General features: G+C 38.4%; 1 protein-coding gene across 1 annotated transcript in view; it reads right to left on the bottom strand.

Moving 5' to 3' along the window:
• The window catches only part of LOC146132083 (sushi, von Willebrand factor type A, EGF and pentraxin domain-containing protein 1-like), a 44,315-nt gene extending 24,245 nt beyond the window's left edge, over positions 1-20,070 (bottom strand). The window contains exons 1-14 of the mRNA XM_083396885.1: positions 19,987-20,070; positions 19,402-19,551; positions 18,450-18,632; positions 17,074-17,175; positions 16,098-16,271; positions 14,457-14,540; positions 14,118-14,294; positions 13,222-13,335; positions 11,950-12,097; positions 9,551-9,690; positions 6,101-6,211; positions 5,094-5,309; positions 2,515-2,700; positions 558-767 (exon numbers count right to left, since the gene is read on the bottom strand). Of these exons, the coding sequence (XP_083253011.1) occupies positions 558-767; positions 2,515-2,700; positions 5,094-5,309; positions 6,101-6,211; positions 9,551-9,690; positions 11,950-12,097; positions 13,222-13,335; positions 14,118-14,294; positions 14,457-14,540; positions 16,098-16,271; positions 17,074-17,175; positions 18,450-18,632; positions 19,402-19,551; positions 19,987-20,038 (2,047 nt within the window). The 5' untranslated portion in view covers positions 20,039-20,070. The remainder of the gene's footprint in view (positions 1-557; positions 768-2,514; positions 2,701-5,093; positions 5,310-6,100; positions 6,212-9,550; positions 9,691-11,949; positions 12,098-13,221; positions 13,336-14,117; positions 14,295-14,456; positions 14,541-16,097; positions 16,272-17,073; positions 17,176-18,449; positions 18,633-19,401; positions 19,552-19,986) is intronic.
• Between the last annotated feature and the right edge of the window lie 78 nt (positions 20,071-20,148).

Genomic DNA, 20,148 nt, shown 5'->3' with positions numbered 1-20,148 from the left:
TTGGCATTAGGCGTAAAACGTTTACTATTTCTAGTTCATTTCGGCAAAAATATCAGTTTGATGGTGCTACCCTGCCGTAAACCATCGCAGACATACCGAATCTGTTGATCAATGATGCAAGCAGGGCAGGCTAGAAAAACAACTAGCCTGCAGTGAGGTTCGAACTCACGAACTCCGGTCAAGCCGGGACCGTCGCTCTACCAACTGAGCTATGCAGGCTCAGAGAGGAGCGAGTCGAAACCATACGCCAATGCTTGCTCAATCTGTTAGTACAAGCAACTTCATATTGAAATTTCCGAGAAAATTTCCGAGAAGTTCTTTAAACCCAATGCGAACCACCGTGCCGGGAAAGTCATTGGGTTGGACTTCCTGCATGTAAGTCGACAACAATCCTCATCCATTTTTAACCCATTTGCTTGCGTTATCTAGTGGTGCTTTCATACGCTTAAACAGTGTTTTAAAACCGTTTAAAATTTAATTTTAACTCCAGAGTTCAGGGTTATACAAGCGTTGAATATTTCTGATTTAGAACAGCACTATACGATATTAAATCTTACCGGGCGAATTATTACACTTAGGATGATTACAGTTTCTCCGCTCATAATTTCTTCCCTTGCATTCCAGTACGTTGTGTGTGGAGCCGGGGCAGGGGCGTCTTCGGCGCTGCTTGACCGACCCACAAGTGGCCGAGCAGGTCTCCCAAGGGCCCCAAGCGCCCCAATCTCTCCACTGTCGTTGTCCTGTTGCAGGGGGAGCTGTAGGAATTCCTAAACAGTCCGACAATGATGTATTGTCGGTATTGCTAGATAAGCTAGGTTCATTAATATCTGGAGTTTTAACCAAGGAGTTTGTAACAACTTTAAGTGTATTTCAAGTTACTGCGAACTAAGCGAAATTCAAGTCGCTTTTAACTAATAGCAGCCAGGTTCCCGAACCGTTAAATCAGTAAACACTTTTAATTATATTACCCCAAAGCAAAAAAGCGAAACTGAACAAATAGGACACAAACTGATAAATGATTGCAGAAAAGAAATTCTAGTCCGACTGTAGCAGCAAAATTTGCCGAACTCTGTGTCCCAACTCAAGGTCCGACCCTACACCTACAGCCTGCATTTCACTCAGTTGCGTAACTAAAGCGAGGTGCATATTCAGCAATCCACTTATTGGGGTGTCAGACAATGTATCATTCGCAATACGTGGTTGGCAATTGTATCTTATTTTACATATTTGCCTTATAAATTTTGAAATTTGGTACTTTGCATGTGCACGTCGGACCTGGAATTTCGGTATAGTCTTACTTGAGTCCCGAATCCCGAGTGCGACTCCGACTCCGCGTCTAAAGTAGTCAAGTCATTTGCCAAAATAGGTCTACAAGCTTTCCATATTTGCACCTTTAAATGTCTAGAGTAGGGGTTCCCAACCTTTTTACGATCTCGTACCACTTGGACGCTCTGTAGTGTTACGCGTACCACTTTAGCAGAAAAATAATTTTATTGAATCATATTTTTATCTATTTTTAGCTTACAACTAGCATAATTCAACGCTATTTGTAGCTTAAGGCTTAAGCTATAAAACAGTAGATTATATTTATCAAGAGCAATCATTTGGTATAATTAACGCCCACTGTACCACAGCGTTGTACGCTTTACAAAGCAACTGTGCTCTCAACATTTCTTTTTTTTTTCAGATTGCATTGTTTCCTGTTTTTTGAAGATTGCATTGTTTCGAAACAACAGGAATAGTTACCTACAATAAGAATGGGCTTCGGTAAATTTTTTTATTTAAATAAAACTTTATTTTTTTATTTAAATAAAATTTTATTTAAATTTTTATTTAATAAAAACCAAAGAACAAAATATAAAGTTATGAATCCAGGGTTTTGTGAAAAAAACGGGTGCTCCTCGCGTACCACCTGGAAAACCTTTGCGTACCACTATAGTGGTACGCGTACCACAGGTTGGGAACACCTGGTCTAGAGCCTAGATAGTTAAAAATGCAAATACGGAAAGCCTGTATTTTTTTTAAACAATTAGGTCGGAACACAAGTCATTTAACTATCGATGGCCCATACTGAACTTCAGGACAGCCAAGTCACAGCCTTAAGTTCAAATGCGATAAGGCTCGGTACTGAAATTTATACCGAGCACTTATTCAATTTTAGGTGGCCCTAAACTGAACAAAAAAATAGCCCTTGTGTTAAGTGCACACGTTTACTCAGCAAAACACAAGAAAACATAAATTCACTTTTACCCTGGGAAATAACAACGGCCAGTTTAAACATTGTGCAAGCGTTTAAATCTATAATATGTTTAACATTTCAATACCATATTTAGGAAGGGAGTGCGACTGTTCTGTTGTCACAAGGATCCATAGTTTTTCTATTTTCAAATTTTTATTTCTGTTTTGGTTGTTTGAGTATATCACGAAATAAACATGACGGAATAAGATTAAATCGACTCTTTTTGACGGTAAACGATATTTTGACCGTAAATCCAACCATAACAATGTACTTACTCTGACAGGTCGGCATATCGGCTGGCCAGTTACCGCCCTGGTTGCATCGCACATGGACATTGGTCCGAGAAAGCTTGAAACCTGCATCACAGCCCAAAGTAGCGAAGCTTCCTCTCGAAAACGTTCCCCGTTCGTTGCCGCCCGACATGCGACCATTCTGAATGTTGATTCTCTTGCAGCGATTTTCTGAAAAGTTGCCAAATCTTTAGCGGAATAATCTATGAAAGCATGTAGCATTACATCAATGTCATATTGAAAACACATATGTTAAATGGGATAAGATTCCTTTGGAATGAGTCCTAAACCTCATTAGATTACCCCCTCAAAACCCTTTGCAATTGGTACTAAATGGCCCAAGTAGCATATAAAACCTTAACAATAATCCTTTACTGGCTTGCGTAGCGCTTCACTGATAGTCTGACAAACCTGAGATACAGTTAAGTCTTCTAGAAACACTTTATATTGGTCACATAAATTATCAAGCTTGTATTGCTCACATAAATTATCAAGCTTGTCGTATGCGTAAGATAAGTCTAACTACCCAAAGGCACAGACTGATATACATGAAGTGTTTGCCCATATAAAGCTTACTGATAAAATTAATACTTTTAGCAGAATCTGGCTCCATCCTCACATACGATACGTGCCCTTTTACGCAGCAGAGATTTGCAAAACTTTTCTCCTACAGAGAGATTGTAAGCCGAGCACACTAGGAGCATTTGGCAGGACTAACCAAAATCGTTTCACGATGCACGTAAAAACAGATAGAGCAATGTTGAGTTAAAATTGTTTAAACGAGCTTCACCACCACTATGAGCTCGTTCAACTTGCTGCGGAAACTGTCGGTCCGAGGAAGATCAAGTTCACCGCATGCCAGTTTTTTATTAAATCCTGACCTGCTTGCCTAGAGTTCACTGCCAAGCGAATGATGTCGCTTAGACATTCGTGCCTTCATGTTGTTCGCCTATCGTAACTATTAACCAGGGCTAAATAGCGTCTGTTTAAACTGAATTTTTTCGCATACGGCCATAGGGTAGCAGAAAACATAACCGGTACGAAAAAAATATTTAGCTTTAAACCGGGTTAAGTTCTTACTATTTCGGCCTTCAGGCCGACCGGTAAAGCTTCTGTTCAAGTAGCCTAAGATAACAGAATGAGCATCAGCCACATATTTGTAAATAAGGGCATAGATCAGGGGCGGGCAACATACGGCCCTCCGGCCCGCGATAGGATTTTGAGCGACCCGCAGACAATTTCCGGTTTTACGTGATAATGTGGCCCGCGGCCACGGTCTACTACCGCAATCCCCAATTACTTTCTTACTACGTCAAATAATAGTGATTGTTAGTTATTCTTTAGTTTTTGTTTTGGGTTAAAATTTGAGGAATCCAGCCACAAGATCGAAATAAGAACAACATTCATCACACAGTTCGGAAATAAAACTAACACACAGCACGAAATAAGACCAAAATAGGACTAATATCAAATAGTCGTAATACCGTCTAAATCGGAATAAGTCATAAACCCCTAGGAATAAAACTTAAATGACCAGAATCAGGCCTATAAAAACATTTTACCTAACCCCAAACCTCACCCCTAAGTACATAAATCCACTAATAATTACAACCCTTACCCATTTTCTAACCCCACCCATTACCCACCGGCCACAAATAACCTCAAACAGGGCCAGAAAATCAGGTGCCAAAACATACCAGGGCGCCCAAAATTCAACACCGAAGCGACCAATGCCATGGCCCCCATTGTCCCATACCTTCTCCCTACAGTTTCAGGCGGCGTGATTGTGACCATATAGGTCTTATTCCTAAGAATTTAGGACTTATTCTTACAGATTTGTGTCTTTTTTGGACGATTTAGTTATTATTCTGTCGTATATATTACTGCGTGTTTGGCTTTAGTATGTCGTTGGTGTTAATACTATGGTTTTATTGATTTTCTGCTTTAGGCATTGTTGGCCTCATTGTGTGTTCCAAATTTAGATTTAGAGTTTACATCAATATTTTTTCTTGGATTTTGCCGAGAAACGTAAAGTTTAACAAAGATTTGATGCCGAAGTACTTTTTCAAGTCGACAAGAAAAAATCAGTTGTTAACAGGGCATTGCAAGTGTTGCTGTGTTTAAAGAGTAGAACATTAACCGCCATTATGCGACAAAACATGTGGGAATGGAAGTACAATTAATTTATCGATCAGGAATCCGGCCCGCCAAGCACTTCAGTTTCCCATTTCAGGCCCGCCGACTAGAGAAGTTGCCCGCCACTGGCATAGATTATAATGAAAATGCCAAGCTTAGTTAATTTAGTTTAATATTGCCTTAAAACCACAACCAAACGTAATGTGTAAAACAAATTACTGGTTGCGTTAAGTTATGTTTACTGGGTATCGAACAAAAGAGAATACCGTGGCAGCATTACTCCATATACTAGTATATACTGTATTAATCGGCTTTAAGGCCAATGAAAGAAGAATTAAACCTGTCTTGAAGAATTACAAAATAGTCAAAACCGTTGTCGGACGTGTATGGGGAAAACACAACAGCTTATATTTTAAGCACGGACTTACCAATACAAGACACTTGATCCAGATTTCGGCTCCACCGCTGGTTGTCTCTACACGTAACGGTAATCGATGCATCTGCAGTTCCTTGAATGTGAAACCCGCTGTTGCAATTGAATCTTAATTCGGTGCCAGCGATTCTGTAACCTTGCGTTGTTGCTGGATAGTTGACCTCTACCCGACCGTTGACCAATCGCTCCGAAAATGGCGGGCATTTTAGATCTGAAATGAACGCAAAATTTGTTTGACTGCTCTTTCAACTAAATTGTTGAAACCGGCACACAAGTTCCATTCCTGCTTTGTCAAGATATCAACCAATTAACTCCGCCGGTCGCAATGTAGTTCAAGTCATCACGACACATGATTATCCCTGTACACGCCCTCGGCTGTAGCCCAAAACCTAACCAATTTTTCTTTTGTTTTTTCGACAACAATTCAGCATATTTTCTTTTGGCTTGCACTGTTTAATGGTTTGTAAATACATTTTGTAAATAAATATTGTTGGTTTTGTTGTGATATATTAAAAAAGGCTGCGTCAAACAAAAGATAAAGTCTTGGTTACTAAATGTTTGACTTACTTGTCAAGAAGACATTAAAATGCATTGAAACAGTGGTTCCCAAACTTTTTTGACTCGCGGCACACCAAAAAACCAAACAGATTTTAACTATTTCGCGGCATGCTTTTAACAGAACAACAATAGGCTAGAGTTATTTTACAATCGCCCTAAACCCAAGACAAACTATATGTAAATATCTCGAAATCATTATTTGTAATAAATACTGCGAATTTAAGTCTAAAATGCTTGCGTGTATGCCTATTAGTAATACAAATACTCTCTTTTCCAAAATTACAAAAAGTTTCGCGGCATACTTGACAATCTCCCAAAGCGCACTGGCACACAGTTTGGAAATCACTGCATTAAAATAACCGATTTCCAAAAGTGACCACATAAGCCAAAGCTCACTGCGATTTTAGCGGTAAAAATTTGTAAAACGATTTAATGTTTACTTGCCTTGTGCACACGTGGTACCTCCGAAATCCGGTTGACAATCGCAATAGAATCGCGACGGTCCATCGGTACAAGTGCCGCTATGTAGACAGGGATTTGACGCACATTCGTCGGCTATAACAAGAAAAACACGTTACAAGTACATTTTGAATCGCGTTGCACCTTACAATAAGTGGAGCTTAAATTTTTTAAAGGAGAGTTGTTTATATCAATGCAAAATTTAAGTAATTCTGCTAATTGAGCAATTACACGACAACGAAGGTGTTTTAAGCACTACATGGCCTACGTCTTGTTCTTAATCGGACCAACAAACGGCAAACATATACCGGAGAAAATTAAAATGTAAATAAACAGTAAACGTCCAAACATATTCGGGTATACTTATATCGTTTAGCTTTGCGATGCAGAAACGTTTTCTAATCTGACAATATTATCACAGACAATACATATTTCATCACGGTGTGTTATAATATGTTTCATTTCACCACTATAGCTTTGTGGGTAAACCACAGGGGAGGTAGGACATTAGAGGTATGAACACAGTGGAAAGAGGTTGGATGTTGAGATTAGGGGCGGTTTAGATTTAGACAGTCTTGTACTGACTTAAATGTACTTGAGTCACTGTATTTGAAAGACCTAACTTAGATCTAAGTCATCTCTACAAATAGCTTGAAGTATGTTAGAAATGACTTGACATGGACTTAAGGTATTTTCCAATTGACTTGACTGGGACAGGAGTCGTTCCCAAGTGACCTATTTACAACACTTGGCTTAGAACTCAGACGTGACTAAAACAACCACGTTTAGGTAGCAAAACTAGCTTTTGAAACTGCAAAGCTAGGAAACCCGACCGCTTCGAACGTCACAAGTGCTGGTTGCGTTTTTGAAGGAACAACAAGCCGTGTTCACTTGCAGCGCGTCAAAATATAGGTCCGCTCTCGGTGCCATTTTGGCGAACCAACTTGAAAATTGTTCCGGTAAACAGCATATCGTCCCACGTTCTGCGTGTGGATCGCAGCCGAATCGAAACTCGATTGCTCAGGTCAACGCCGTGACAAGGATTCAGCTGCACGCAAGCACATATCGTAGGCAGGCGGTCGGAAAGGAAAGGTTATAAAATTCCTCCGATTTTTGAGTTGCTATTCCAATTGGTATTTCCTGTATTGCCGACCAAATGCCAAGTACACCGATATTAAGAAACTCAGACTGTGGGAACTATTGAAACAGAGGGTGTTTACGCCAATTTTATTTGCGTTCTCCGAAGTTTGCGAATCTCAACGAAACCAATCAATTGGCTGGGCCTACAGAAAAGTGTTCCGCGACCCTTTAGGATTGTTGTGGCACAACAAATGGGTTTAAAACTTTCTGTGACACAACTACAAAAAGCACCTAGAACGTCGACAAAAAAAGAAACGCGAAAAATTGGATCTATTTGGTTTGGTTTACCTAACCATTAATCCAGGGGACATTTTGTATTTGGACAAAACAAATTGCTCGTGCTCAAAATACGACTTTATTTTGCTGATTTTGACAAACATGTTGTGAGGACGTTGTCTCCGTAGTTGTAAAGCTGTATAAAAACAACCTATAAATGTAGCCCTTAGTGAAAAACAAAACATTACCCTATTCGTAATCCAAAAGGTGTGACGACCCTCAATACAGTGGCCATATTGCAAAACCTTCCCTCGACTGCTGTCATTCATAAAGATGTATGAATTTTATATGTAAGTCGGAAAAAACGTATTTTTAAAGTTTCCGTTGTAGGCTACTCTCGGTGATATGTGTCTTTTGAATATACAGAAAACATCCAATGAAATTCAAAGAGACTGTGTGCTAAATGTGTCAACGAAACAGGATAAAACAAAACTAGAAAACGAATTCAATTTTTGCGGTTTCGAAGTGCATGAACAATTTTGGCGGTTTCATTATTAAATTTGGCAAAAAAATTATTTTTAGAGGGGGTGACATGGTGCCCAACCTTTGTGCACAGTCTAGATCAGGGGTGGGCAAATGTATTCAATTGGAAGAGCTATTTGCAGAAAATACAAGGACCAGAGAGTCTCAACATTATTTCAATACAAAAACGGTACATAATGTAAGTTCAGCAATAATAGCAGAATTGTAATATAACAAAACGGTAATAACAAAATAACACGCACAAAATTTAATAATATCAGTCTTTCGTTAGATTTGCTAATCTCTGAAAGCTTAGCAATAAAATTGCGTTCACTTGCTGTTAATTAACTCTTCGGATTCTATGTCTAGTGTTACGTCATAAACGCTGGCAGATGTAACAGTTTTATATTTATTTTACGATTCAACTACAAGAGCCACAAAAAACATGCCGGCGAGCCGCAGTTTGCCCACCCCTGGTCTAGATCTTCACCGTATACTGTTCTGGCTCAACATAGCTCAAACCGGCCGTAAAAAGTAGCAAATATATTCAAAAAACTGAGAAGTTATTAAAAATTAGTAGCCAAAAATGTGGCAAATAGTCAAATTACGAATAATTTCATCAGTTTCTTAAATATAAACCAGTTTGATGTAAAGCATAGGACATCATAAAAGCAAAATTTGACACCAAACAAAAAATGGAACAAATTAAAACACTATAAACATTTAAATATTGAAGTAGAACTTTCGAAGAGGTACGGCGCTGATACATTGTTTAAAAAGAGTAAGCTTCGTTTGGTTGACAACGATAACCCTACTCTTATAAATTCCCAGGAAATTTTGTACTAACGTAAGTTGAGTTAGGCCCGGCCAATTGATTGGTTTCGTTGAGATTGTAAAAAAACGATTTTAATAGTTCCCATACTCGCCTTTCTGTTTTTCGTGGTAATTGACATTTAATCAGCAATATCAGCTATGCTAATAGAAAGAGCAACTCAGAGATTCCAGAATTTTTTTTTCTCTTTTCTGTCCGCCTGCCTACAATATGTGCCTGCGTGCAGCTTGAATTCGTGTTATGTCGTTGACCTGAGCAATCGAGTTTTCATACGGCTATTGAGAGAAAAATAACAACAATTGTTTTGCATTCACTTAAGTTTTCAACTAAAAATGTAATTATAAAATTTATAGAAGTGAAAAAGTGTCCCTGTCTCTAAGATACGAAATTTGCGCTTTAAAACTCACTTCTTGGCTGTGAAATGTGGTTACATACTAACAATGCAGTTAACGTGTTGTGCGGGTGCCCCTTCTAGTTGCTTTAGCAGTTTAGCCTAAAGATCACCATTCTTTCGTATGCTAGTTGTTTTTATATCACAGGCCTACCAGGCTACAAACTTGCTGAAAGTATAAACAGCTGATTAATCACGTGATTTTTTGGAAAAAATAGGCTCAACGCAGCCATAATACACACGTGATTTTAAGCCAAGCTCTGACGCTTCTCTCAACTCTGGTGTAAATGGGCCTTAACAGCGTAGGAGGCAAATACAAACAGAGTAAACTCACAACAAGGCTCGTCAAGAACAGTGACGTCATCCAGGCTAACAACGCCCGATCTTGCGACGAAGGAAATGGATTGACTTTGTGCGGGAGGTATTGGAACTTCGGCCGGTTGCCACTCGCCACGAGGCGTCGAAACGCTCCACCTTTGAAGGAAATAACATGTTACTATGGTTAATATCGACCCGAGCTTACCAGTATTGCTATCCGAAACGAAGTATTTTATTCGCAATAATGATGTTTTCAATTTTTATGTGGATCGTCCAATATAGTCTTGTAAAAAAAAAACTTAAAAAAAAAGTAAGTACTGACAATACTTTGAAGAGACTGGACCTTTGTAAAGAGTTGGTCATGGTTTTTTTACATGATCCACTTCCATGCTTAAAAGTCACTCTAAAAGAAGTTATCAGATAAAGTAATTAGTCATGCTTTGTCGAATGCCCGGAAAATTAGGACACTGAGTTCTGTGAAAGGTTCAAGGAATTTTATGAAATCAGTTAAGTTAGAGAGTTAATCTCTCATCCACTGTCTTCTGATGTTGATCATGTGGAAACTCAACTTTCTACTGAATAGCCTATGCATTGCTGATGTCTATATTGTAGATAGAACTGTGTAATCTTAAAGGTGATAAGATTTGTATCGCAGATCCAAATGTGTTTTGGTTAACACTTGTTAACATGAAAAGGAGTCTACCCAGTTATAACCAGCCTGGCTAGTAGGGTCCTTACTTGCTTCGTTTCTACCTAACTTTGTGAGTCGTTGTTTTTTTTCAATGAATTTTGTAAAACACAAGCATAGAACGAGACTCACAAATGCTCATCTCTATGAGCTTTTGTGGGTATCAGTAAGTGACAGAAAGCCCCGATTCGATGCAATTGTGAGATCTATACCAACTCATCTTTTTCTCATTGAAACAATCTTTCAGCTGTAGCACACTTGGTCACTTCACTTTTGATTTTAAAAGAGATATTCATATGTTTTAAGGTATGTTAACATAAATAGAGCACCATAAAGATTAAAGAATGTCCAATATGTTATCTATTCGTATTTTGTAGATCATGATGTTGTCAGGTTTGGCTGTGGTTGATTATGACAGAAATCATTTGAACACCCCTGTTCTAACCGATTCTATACCAAATGACGTCATTACTATGATCAAAAACAGTAAATTGTTCAACTTCCAAAGAATTGTTTAGAAAAAGATGCTTTATCGCTGGAAAGGCTTCGTTATCATTAAGGCCTGTTGACACTACAGCTGCACTGAGCTGAGCAAAGCGTAATTTGCATTTAAATTCTATTGTGGCGAGCGTTTCACGCTTTGCTAAACTCAAGCCCCGTGCAGCTGGAAAAAAATACGCTTTGAAGCGATTTTCACGCTTTGCTAAACTCAAGCCCAGGGCAGCTATAGTAACACGCTACGACGCTACGTTTTGGAGCGATTTTTACGCCCAGTGCAGCTGTAGTGGAAACAATTTTACGCCCAGTGCAGCTCAGCTCCGCTCAGTGCAGCTGTAGTGTAAACGGGCCTTAAATGCTAATATGGAACTGTCTAAAGTTTTTCAAAGTGAAAAACGTCCAGTTAGATCGAAAAACATGGCTAAAATGCTTAAATTAATCTGATTTTGGATCGGCACCGATACCACTCTGGTATCCGCGAGTACCAGTTGGCACCGGGTATCGGCTCCAATCTTATTTTATTGGACAACTACCAGCTGAAATTCTTTCTAGTACTCAAAGGCTATTAGTAAACCGTAATAGCTAGCAAAGTTAGTTCATTTGTTGTTACACAGTGATGTTTATTTTTTTTTTGCAAAAATTTGATGGAGTGTATAAATTTAAAAAATGACCTAACATGAAAAAACGCTCAACAAATCATCTTGTTTGTTTTCACTAGTTCTGTTTTTAGTGACAGATCGACAATAGCTATACTCAGGGAGGGACTAAGGTTTTCATGGACCTGGGGATGTATGCTAATCAGAGGCCTTTTGGACTATTTACATTCTGTTTATTGTTCCAACCACAATTACTTGAAATGAACCAGATTCAATTAATATGTTTTATAGCTTTAGAATTTAGACAAGTCAAAGCTTGTCTTCGCATAGTAGCTTCATGTTGTGAAGTAACAAACACGCACTGACGTCACAAGCTTATGGTCAAAAATATAAAAATAAATATGATGAATATTTACTCTAACCAATGAAACTATCTGGTATCATAGGTGGTATGAGATTAAAACTTGACAGTTTTTTTCAAAAAGATAACTTAAAATGTTGCGGTGGGCCTATTTTTTTGGTGGGCCTGGGGCTGCGGCCCCCTCAGCCCCCGCCTTAATCCGTCCCTGGCTATACTGCAAAACGAAATCGTTTCACAATTATGGTACATGACAGTCAAGTAGAAGGTCGAACCTTTCGCGCGAACCGATTTTTACCGCCAGTTCCGATCGGATGGCGAGCTTAAAATGGAACTTGAGGCACTTTTCCCGCTCCACTAGAAATCCGCGAGTGAAAAGAGTGTGAGGCTTGGTGCCGTACGCGTTGGTGCGCAGCGCATAACCTGCGAAAAGACCAATGTCAATTTTGTTTGCTTTCAGTAAAACCAGAAGCTTTCTTAAATTTAAACTTACTTAAAGGGATTAGATCCTGTGAAGACACCTACATATCTCAAAAAAGTTTTTAAGCTGTCCACATACATCTAACTTACTCAGAATTGGCCATAATTCAAATTTCCCAGGTCTTCGTTATCAAAGCTTTCCCGAAAATTGCTATATTTCGAACTAACACAAAGTTTGTTCATCAATCTGTAATTTCCTATTTTATAATCGCCCGTCGCTTGAACTAAAGTGTCGACAATAATTCAAAGTTATTTAAAATTAATCCAAAATTGCCCATAATTAATCTAACATTACACAAAGGCTGTAGGTTTAATATAGCGCAGTGTTTCATAAATTAGGAAATGGTTTACATCTAAAGTTGGATGTAGTTTTAGTGAACCAGCAGAAAAGAGTGAACCAGCAGAAAGAGTGATCAGGGATTAGGTATTTATCTTTATCCGTGTATCGGTTTTCACTTTCAGTGAGTGAAATTCAGGACATCTATAAGACACGATTAAATCAAATGGTCGAAAGGCGTGGCTGCTCCTACTTACGCTGTTGGACAGTAGCGGCAATACACGTCAATGTAGGTAAGTGTTGTAAACAAGTTATTTTGAAATAACTTAAGTCCAAGTCAAGTCATGCGTTAGTGTAAAATAACTAAATTCGCGGTCAAGTCATTTGTAAAACAACTTCAGTCCTAGTCAAGTGTTGTTCAATAAATCACAAGTCAAGTTCCAGTCAATTCATAATTAGAGCAAGTCAATTACAAGTTAAGTCCTTGTCAGAAAAATGAAAGGCTAAACTTCTAAAATTGGCAAACTAGCTCGATTGCGAGCATAAGCTCAACTGAAAAATAATAAAAAAGCAATCTGATTAATAAATTAAACTAAGATATATAACCCATATTTATAAGCTTTATAAAAACCCTTCATTTTAACCAAAGTAATTTATCTGAAAGACTAAAGTCAAGTCAAGCCAGTTGCCGAAATGACTCAAGTCAAGTCAAGTCATTTAAAAAAAGTGACTTAAGTGCGCTTAAGTCAAGCCATTGACTAAAGTCATGACAACACTGATATGAGCTTACTTCTTCTGCCCTGCCAGGTGTTCCATTCCAGATAACGGTTCCAATCGCTGTTCTCTCCGTTTAAGTAGCCACAGGTGGGATTCCTGTACGATTCGAAGTCACAGCTTGGGTCGACTGCAAATCAAGTCAATGGCGTGGTTTCGTCCTGCAAATCGCTGCCTGGCAAGCAATGCTCGGCCACCACAAATTATCCGGCGACCGACGCTTAAGGCGAAAAGGGCCTGCAACACTTTTTTAAGGCGGGCAAAATTGTTAATTAAGTGTTAACGCGGGTTACATTAGATTTTGCCAAAACAAAAGGGTGACAACCCTTAATTACTCTTCATTTAATGAGTAGCACAAAACCTACTGCGAAAACCATGACGTGCGGCTTTTACCCAAGTTCATAATACACATTCAACATTACCCAAGTTCATAATACACTTCCAACAAGGATTTATGTATCACAGGCTGATTCTATCAGCAGTATTAATAACACGACTGTCAGCTGCACATTTTGAAGTAACAAATCATAACATCCTAGGTTTGTGTCCTATTAGGAATGATGAGGCGCGTAAACGACATTCGCAATTGCTCGATATTATATTCTTGTTTAACAGAAATGGAAGAGTTTAAGAGTCCACAGCCTACAATTAGATGATACAGTATGCATAGCGCATTTCGACTGAATGCATTCCGTGAAACAAACCAAAATATACATATATTTAATGTAAGGTTTTTACGTCGGTTAGCTTTGGAAACCAACACTATACTCAGGAGTCAGGAAGTTCGCTTAAGTTCGATATGAAGATTTTTTTCGGGGAATGAGTAATCGCTCTGTATAGTGCCAGACAAATAGCGCTGCCATCCCCTGATAGATATTATCAGACATCCCTACTGGGGGCCGTTGAACTTACCGATGCACTCAGCTTGGCCTTGCCACGTCGCATTTTCGTTGCAAGTGGCTGATTTGTCGCCAACCAGCGTGTATCCAGGGTCACATGCGAAAGTCACTTGAGAACGGTAGGTGTAGTCGGAGTTCTGGTCGTTCACCCGACCATGGTCTGGTACCCGCGGCGCCTCGCACCGCTTCACTGCATTGCGAAAGGTATAGCTAGCTTATTTAACGAGCGCTGTGGGTCAAAATCCAAATAAACTTCGTTTGTCAGAAACAATTTATGCCAATCGTCGTTTTTTTCTTAACTTTGTGATATACCTAAGCAATCATTTACGTATTAGTTAACTTTTTGCCTCACCAGTGCAGGTAGGCGCAGATCCGGACCACTGCAGTGTGGATCTACAGGTTCTTTCATTCTTGGTACCAGGAGGCATTTCGTAACCTAATAAAATACTTGTGTATAAAGGTAATTCGGAAATTCTGACTAAATGCTAACATAAAGTAGCAATGTTAGCAAAACTTTGTTCCTAAATTTTACCTTCTGCTTTATTAAACAAAATAAAAATGGCAATTTTAACTGCGCCGCTCGTCGCGTCGTATACAGAGCAGCGAAAACGGATCCGAGCTTGTTTATCCGCGAAAGTCGGGGGCGAATTTCGCAAAAGAGAGAGCTCGGCAGCCGAGCGAGAGAACGCGAAAAGAAAGAAAGACAACCTGAAAACGTTGCACGGCCCGTTTTCAGCGATTAGCCCCCGACTAGACCCTGTCTTTTCCTAAACTTAGGCTTAATTATCAAGATAATAAGATCTTACTGATTAGAAGTCAAGACCCTTAAGCTAGACTTGGACAACTAGATTTATTTTAGCTTTTCAAAATTAGATTAGAATAAAAATTAGAGCATTTCATTTTTTCCAATTTAGATTAGAACTAGAATTAGATCATTTTGAGTTTTCTCAAATTAGATTAGAATTAGAATTACCGAATCCTTAAAAAAACGAAATTGAACTAGAATTTAAACAAAAATTACATTTTATTATTAACAATCAATAACATTTAAATGGAGAAGTATTTTAATAGGAATTTGCATGTCAATTATGTGTGTGCTAATTTTTAAGCATTGTAGCATAGCATATGATTTTTAGTCCGTGAAAATTACGTTTCAACCAAAGAGTTTGAATTCAAATTTTTTGTTTTCACTAAGAGACTAAAAATGTCGTTGGACAAAGTAGGAGTTTTGGTAAAATACGAATTAGATTATAGAACTAGAATTAGAGCACACAAGCAATTCCCAAATTAGATTAGAATTAGAATTAGCCGCATTTTGCTCTAAGTCATTGAATTAGAAAACTAGAATTATCTAGTTGTCCAAGTCTGCCTTAAGCAAAGTGTCTTGCATGGCTGCATTGGGAACGTCATGTGGTAGCGAAACATATCTGAGCCACTAGAATTGGTAGCCAAGTAAAATATATCTATCTATCTATATAGAAAAACTCTATTAGTTTCCAATAAAAAAAACGTTTAATTTTTCCTAACCCTATGAAAGTGTGTCGAACGATTGGCGTCGTCGTTATATAGAGCAGTGCTTGTCAACCTTTTTTGGAACAGTAGGCTACACACTTTATGGTTTCTGAAGAACTTGTTCACCCAAGTCCACGCAATGCATTAAACTTATCTTATAAGCATACACCCTGTTGTGCTGCAGATTAACTAGAACTAGTTAATACCTTAAAATATTGAATATCAAGCTACCTACACTTAAATACATGTTGTGCCATCTATTGTACACTCCATTCAGTCTGGTAATAAACCTGTTTATTTATTATGATACCTAATCATAGGCTTATTATAATGCCGTATCTCGTACACCCAAGTACACCCCATCATTTTGGTACAAATTCTGGTACACTCTGGGGTGTACGATACACCCGGTTGAAAAGCACTGATACAGAGTGTGTAAATGCTTTCTAAATATTCGCTTAACATCGCCACAGTCGCTTACCAGGATCGCAGTGATAAACAATTCGCGAACCGAAGCTGTAATCTCTTCTGTCGATTGTTTGGTGGCTGTTCTTGTCTGGCCTTGGACAGTGCCTTTTGTAACAAGTCATCCGAAGCGGCGACCAGCGAAAGTCCTCGCCGCAAAACACAAGAGCCGGTCCCGAGGCGTAGAAACCTGACAAAGCAAGAAAAAAAGTTCTTAAAGGTTCTCCAAACCGAAAAATAGCCACCTCGAAGTCTGTGGCAAGGTTAGACTGGTAGTATTAGATTGGAGCCGATACAGCCCAGTGGTGTTTATCGGTACTCATCCGACACTAGGGTAGTATCGGTGCCGATCCAATACAAAATGAAGTTCATCAAAGATGTATATTCCAAACCAGCAATTTCTAGCATGAAATGTAATCCCGAAAAAGCAAGTGATAAACTTGGGGTAATTCAACTTCTTTGCTAAAACAACAAATTGAATACTGAGTTATTTCCACTATAATTTGAATAGTATGTCGCGCAATGCGCTTGCTTTTAGGCGAACCTATATACAGGAAGCATTGCACATTAGAACCATTGCACACTTACATTGAAATCCCCAATATGTGATTTATACACTCTAAAAATCGCCATTTTTATTACAATAAAAAAAAACAAAAAAAGATATCCATATTGAGAAAAGCACTGTTAAAACTTTTTAGGTCAATAAAAAGTTTAGATAATTTGTTTTAAGGTGTCAAACTAATCGCAGATAAAACTAACGCAAAAAGGTGCACGGGTAAGTTTGCAACGAAATCTTCCTTGCAAGAAATTCCACTCAAAGCTGAGTGGAATGTTTTTATCACGCTTGTTCGAGGACCTGCTGTGTCCGATCCATCGCAAATGCTCGACATAAATGAATCCGAACGATAAGAACAAGAATTGCGAGTAAAATAATTCAAACTTTGGTACGAAATAGTTAGATCCGATTAGCCGCAAAATAAAAATATTACCTTGCCAACAACCGTACGTCACGTTATCGCCAGGCCCGAAGCCATTCTCGTCGTGGTAATTCGGGAACGCTGGGCCCACCGCACTTGGAGTCGGACACCCTTCTGCGAAACAATTAATGCCACGTATTGTATAATAGAAAATCATACTTTTTCCTTGACAAATCGTCTTGGAATCAAAAATGTCTGCGGTGCGTTTTATTTTCTTCCACATAAATGCTACATATAGTTGAAATGCACAAGCTACCGTGAAAAAAGAAGAATAAATTGTCGGGATGGATTAAAAATATGAAAATTTACTAACCACGAAGAAAGGGCGTGATTTTATAAATCTAGAAAGGTGCTTCATAAATCGTTTTCGTCCATGTGTTGTGGTAATTTATTTTTATTTTTCTATGTTTAATTTGCTTTGGTTAACTCCACTTCACTTCTTGCCTTATTTAGTTTCTTGTCGTTACATCTATACGTTTTCACTTGTTATCACTCTCTTTTAATTTTACAGTTTTGTTTAAGCCCTGAAGGGGTATTCCTTAGTTTGCAGCGCAAATTAAGCACATGGTAATCTTGTTTTTAGTGGGTTGTCAGATGGTCGGTTCAGTAAGCGAGCTATGCAGCGTATTCTGTAGCCTCATTTGTTCAAGATAGAGCTCAGCGTTGGCGTTCGTGCCACGCGACCATTCCTAGAGTAAAAGTTACTAAAAAAGTTCACGAGATCAGAGACACGCCTTTAAGCATGGGGACCAAAAGATGGCGCAATACATGAATTACGATACCTATTTTCAAAACTTTGTGGACCAAAGTATTTAGCAAAAAAACATTTTGTAAAAAAACAAAAATTGAAGAAGGACGCATATTTTTATACCATGCGAAATCACGAAAATATATTTCTTCCGTATACCAGCAACGTTACTTCTTCCATGAAATAGATTACCACTCCGCATATAAGTTTTGTAAACAACATGAACTACGCTGTATATTTTGAACGTTGTCTCGCACATTTTTATCTCCTTTTTTCTTTGTGTCATTTTATTTTGCGTCCAGTTGGCCATGTGTGGCAGTCCCTGACGAAGGCTTGCCGTATAGTAAGCCGAAACGTTGGTTGAATAAATATATGCCAGAAGAACCTATTTTCAATAATGAACTCTACCGTTGCTTAGCATCGAAAACGAAAATCTAGTAGCCTATATTTATAAGTCACTATGGACTATATACGACTGCCATATATGACCACTTGAAAATAGAGGATTTTCCTTTTTTCAATTGGGCAAATTAAATGACCTTCGGAGAACACTGAAAAATTCCCTAATTAGTTCGAAAACTTTAAAACTTAAGCTTAAAACAAACGTGCGACACAAGACCAAATTAACGACATTACCAACCAACACATGAGGAGGAACTTTTTCCGAACCAGCGTTTATTGCTCTGGCAAACGAGTCGGGTGAAACCTTCCAGTTTGTAGCCCTCGTTACAGACGTATGTGGCCTCGCTGCGATAGTGACGTGTTCCAGTAAGGTAGTAAACCTTTCCATGCGGTATTGCTGGCAGTGCAGGGCATTCGGCCCCTGGAAAATTGTGTAAAACAAATTATAATTTGTGCAAGTGACACCGAACATGGTCTGATAGTAAATTGTTAACCTATCATTATTTGATAAGATTTTATTCAACATTTTCGCCAAAACGACCACATACTTTCGTATGTCAAGTTTATAGAGCTCTTCAGGCAAATGTAACTTTTTATTCCGACGTTTCGACGTCCTATACAGGTCGTCTTCATCAGGGTAAATAACACTGAATGCGACTAGTACAGTGCACAATAAACAAAGAAAAAAAAAGAAAAAAAAAAAGAAAAATAATCGGGCGGTGGTTGCGTTGCGTTCCATTCTTTTTTTTTCTTTTTTTCTTTGTTTATTGAACACTGTACTAGTGCATTCAGTGTTATTTTCCCTGATGAAGACGAGCTGTATAGGACGTCGAAACGTCGGAATAAAAAGTTACATTTACCAAAAGAACTGTATAAACTTGACATTATGCCTGGCAGCAATAGCTTATACTTTCGTATGACCTGAAACAAAAGTAAAAACAGTTAAACGAGGTTATCCTTTATTCTCGTAATTTGCCACTTTAATGCTCATTACTTGATTCAGTTAAAACTGATGACAACCTAACCACTTTTAACAGAGACAAATAAATTATTAGACGTTATATATATTCTTCAGAGGCGATGAAAATATGGTTGGCGTTTTTCTCTTTTAATCAAACGGAAGTCACTCAATGTCTATTACGCAGCAACATTGCGTGATCTGCTAGATTTCCATTATTCAATGGACTTACTTGGGTTAAAGCAAGACTTGCCGCAGTTTCCGTCGCATTTACATCGCTTTTTAACACCTCGACAGTCGCTCGTCGTATTGCAAGGCTTTCTGCAGAATCGACCCTTAGGGAGCCGGTCTAAGTCACGCTCACAATAGGGTTGGCCACTCTCTGCAAAGTTGTAGGCAGGGAAGAAAGTAGACTTTTTGTCAGTGTTTCTTTAGCGAAACGCACGAAAATTGTTAGAAATGACAAACAAGGTTAGGTATTTAGAAGAAGGCGTAAAAGGTTGGAAACCTGAAAAAAGATTCTCACCTTGCTCTTATTTAACAAAATCAGCCATTTGTGCGGGTTATTGACACCACAGCTACATATATGGCTACGCATAAGCTAATTAAATGTTTAAAAAGAACATTAGTATAAAAAAGTTAAGAACAACTGACATTTTGAAACTTGAGATTCGCGAAAATGAAATATAACTTGCTTGAAGGAAAAATAACAGACAAAAGTTTTTAAATAAAACGTCGAACGTTGGAACTCGTCGGTTTACTTATTTATTTTATCATATTTAAAAACCACGAAGAAAAACCACGACATTTTACTTACCAATCAGGCAGTAGAAAACGAAGAACGCTCCAAGAACCAAATCAATTCTCATCTCTACAAATCTAATCTGAATAGAAAAATAGCTCAATGAACCTCAACACATATAGCACCATATAGCATTAAGTAGAAGAGCAAGCAGTGCGAAAAACTTTGTTTAAACGA

The sequence above is a fragment of the Ascidiella aspersa genome, chromosome 9, assembly GCF_963924565.1.
Source record: "Ascidiella aspersa chromosome 9, kaAscAspe10.2, whole genome shotgun sequence".
NCBI lineage: Eukaryota > Metazoa > Chordata > Ascidiacea > Phlebobranchia > Ascidiidae > Ascidiella > Ascidiella aspersa.
This window is presented reverse-complemented; position numbering and strand designations above follow the sequence as displayed.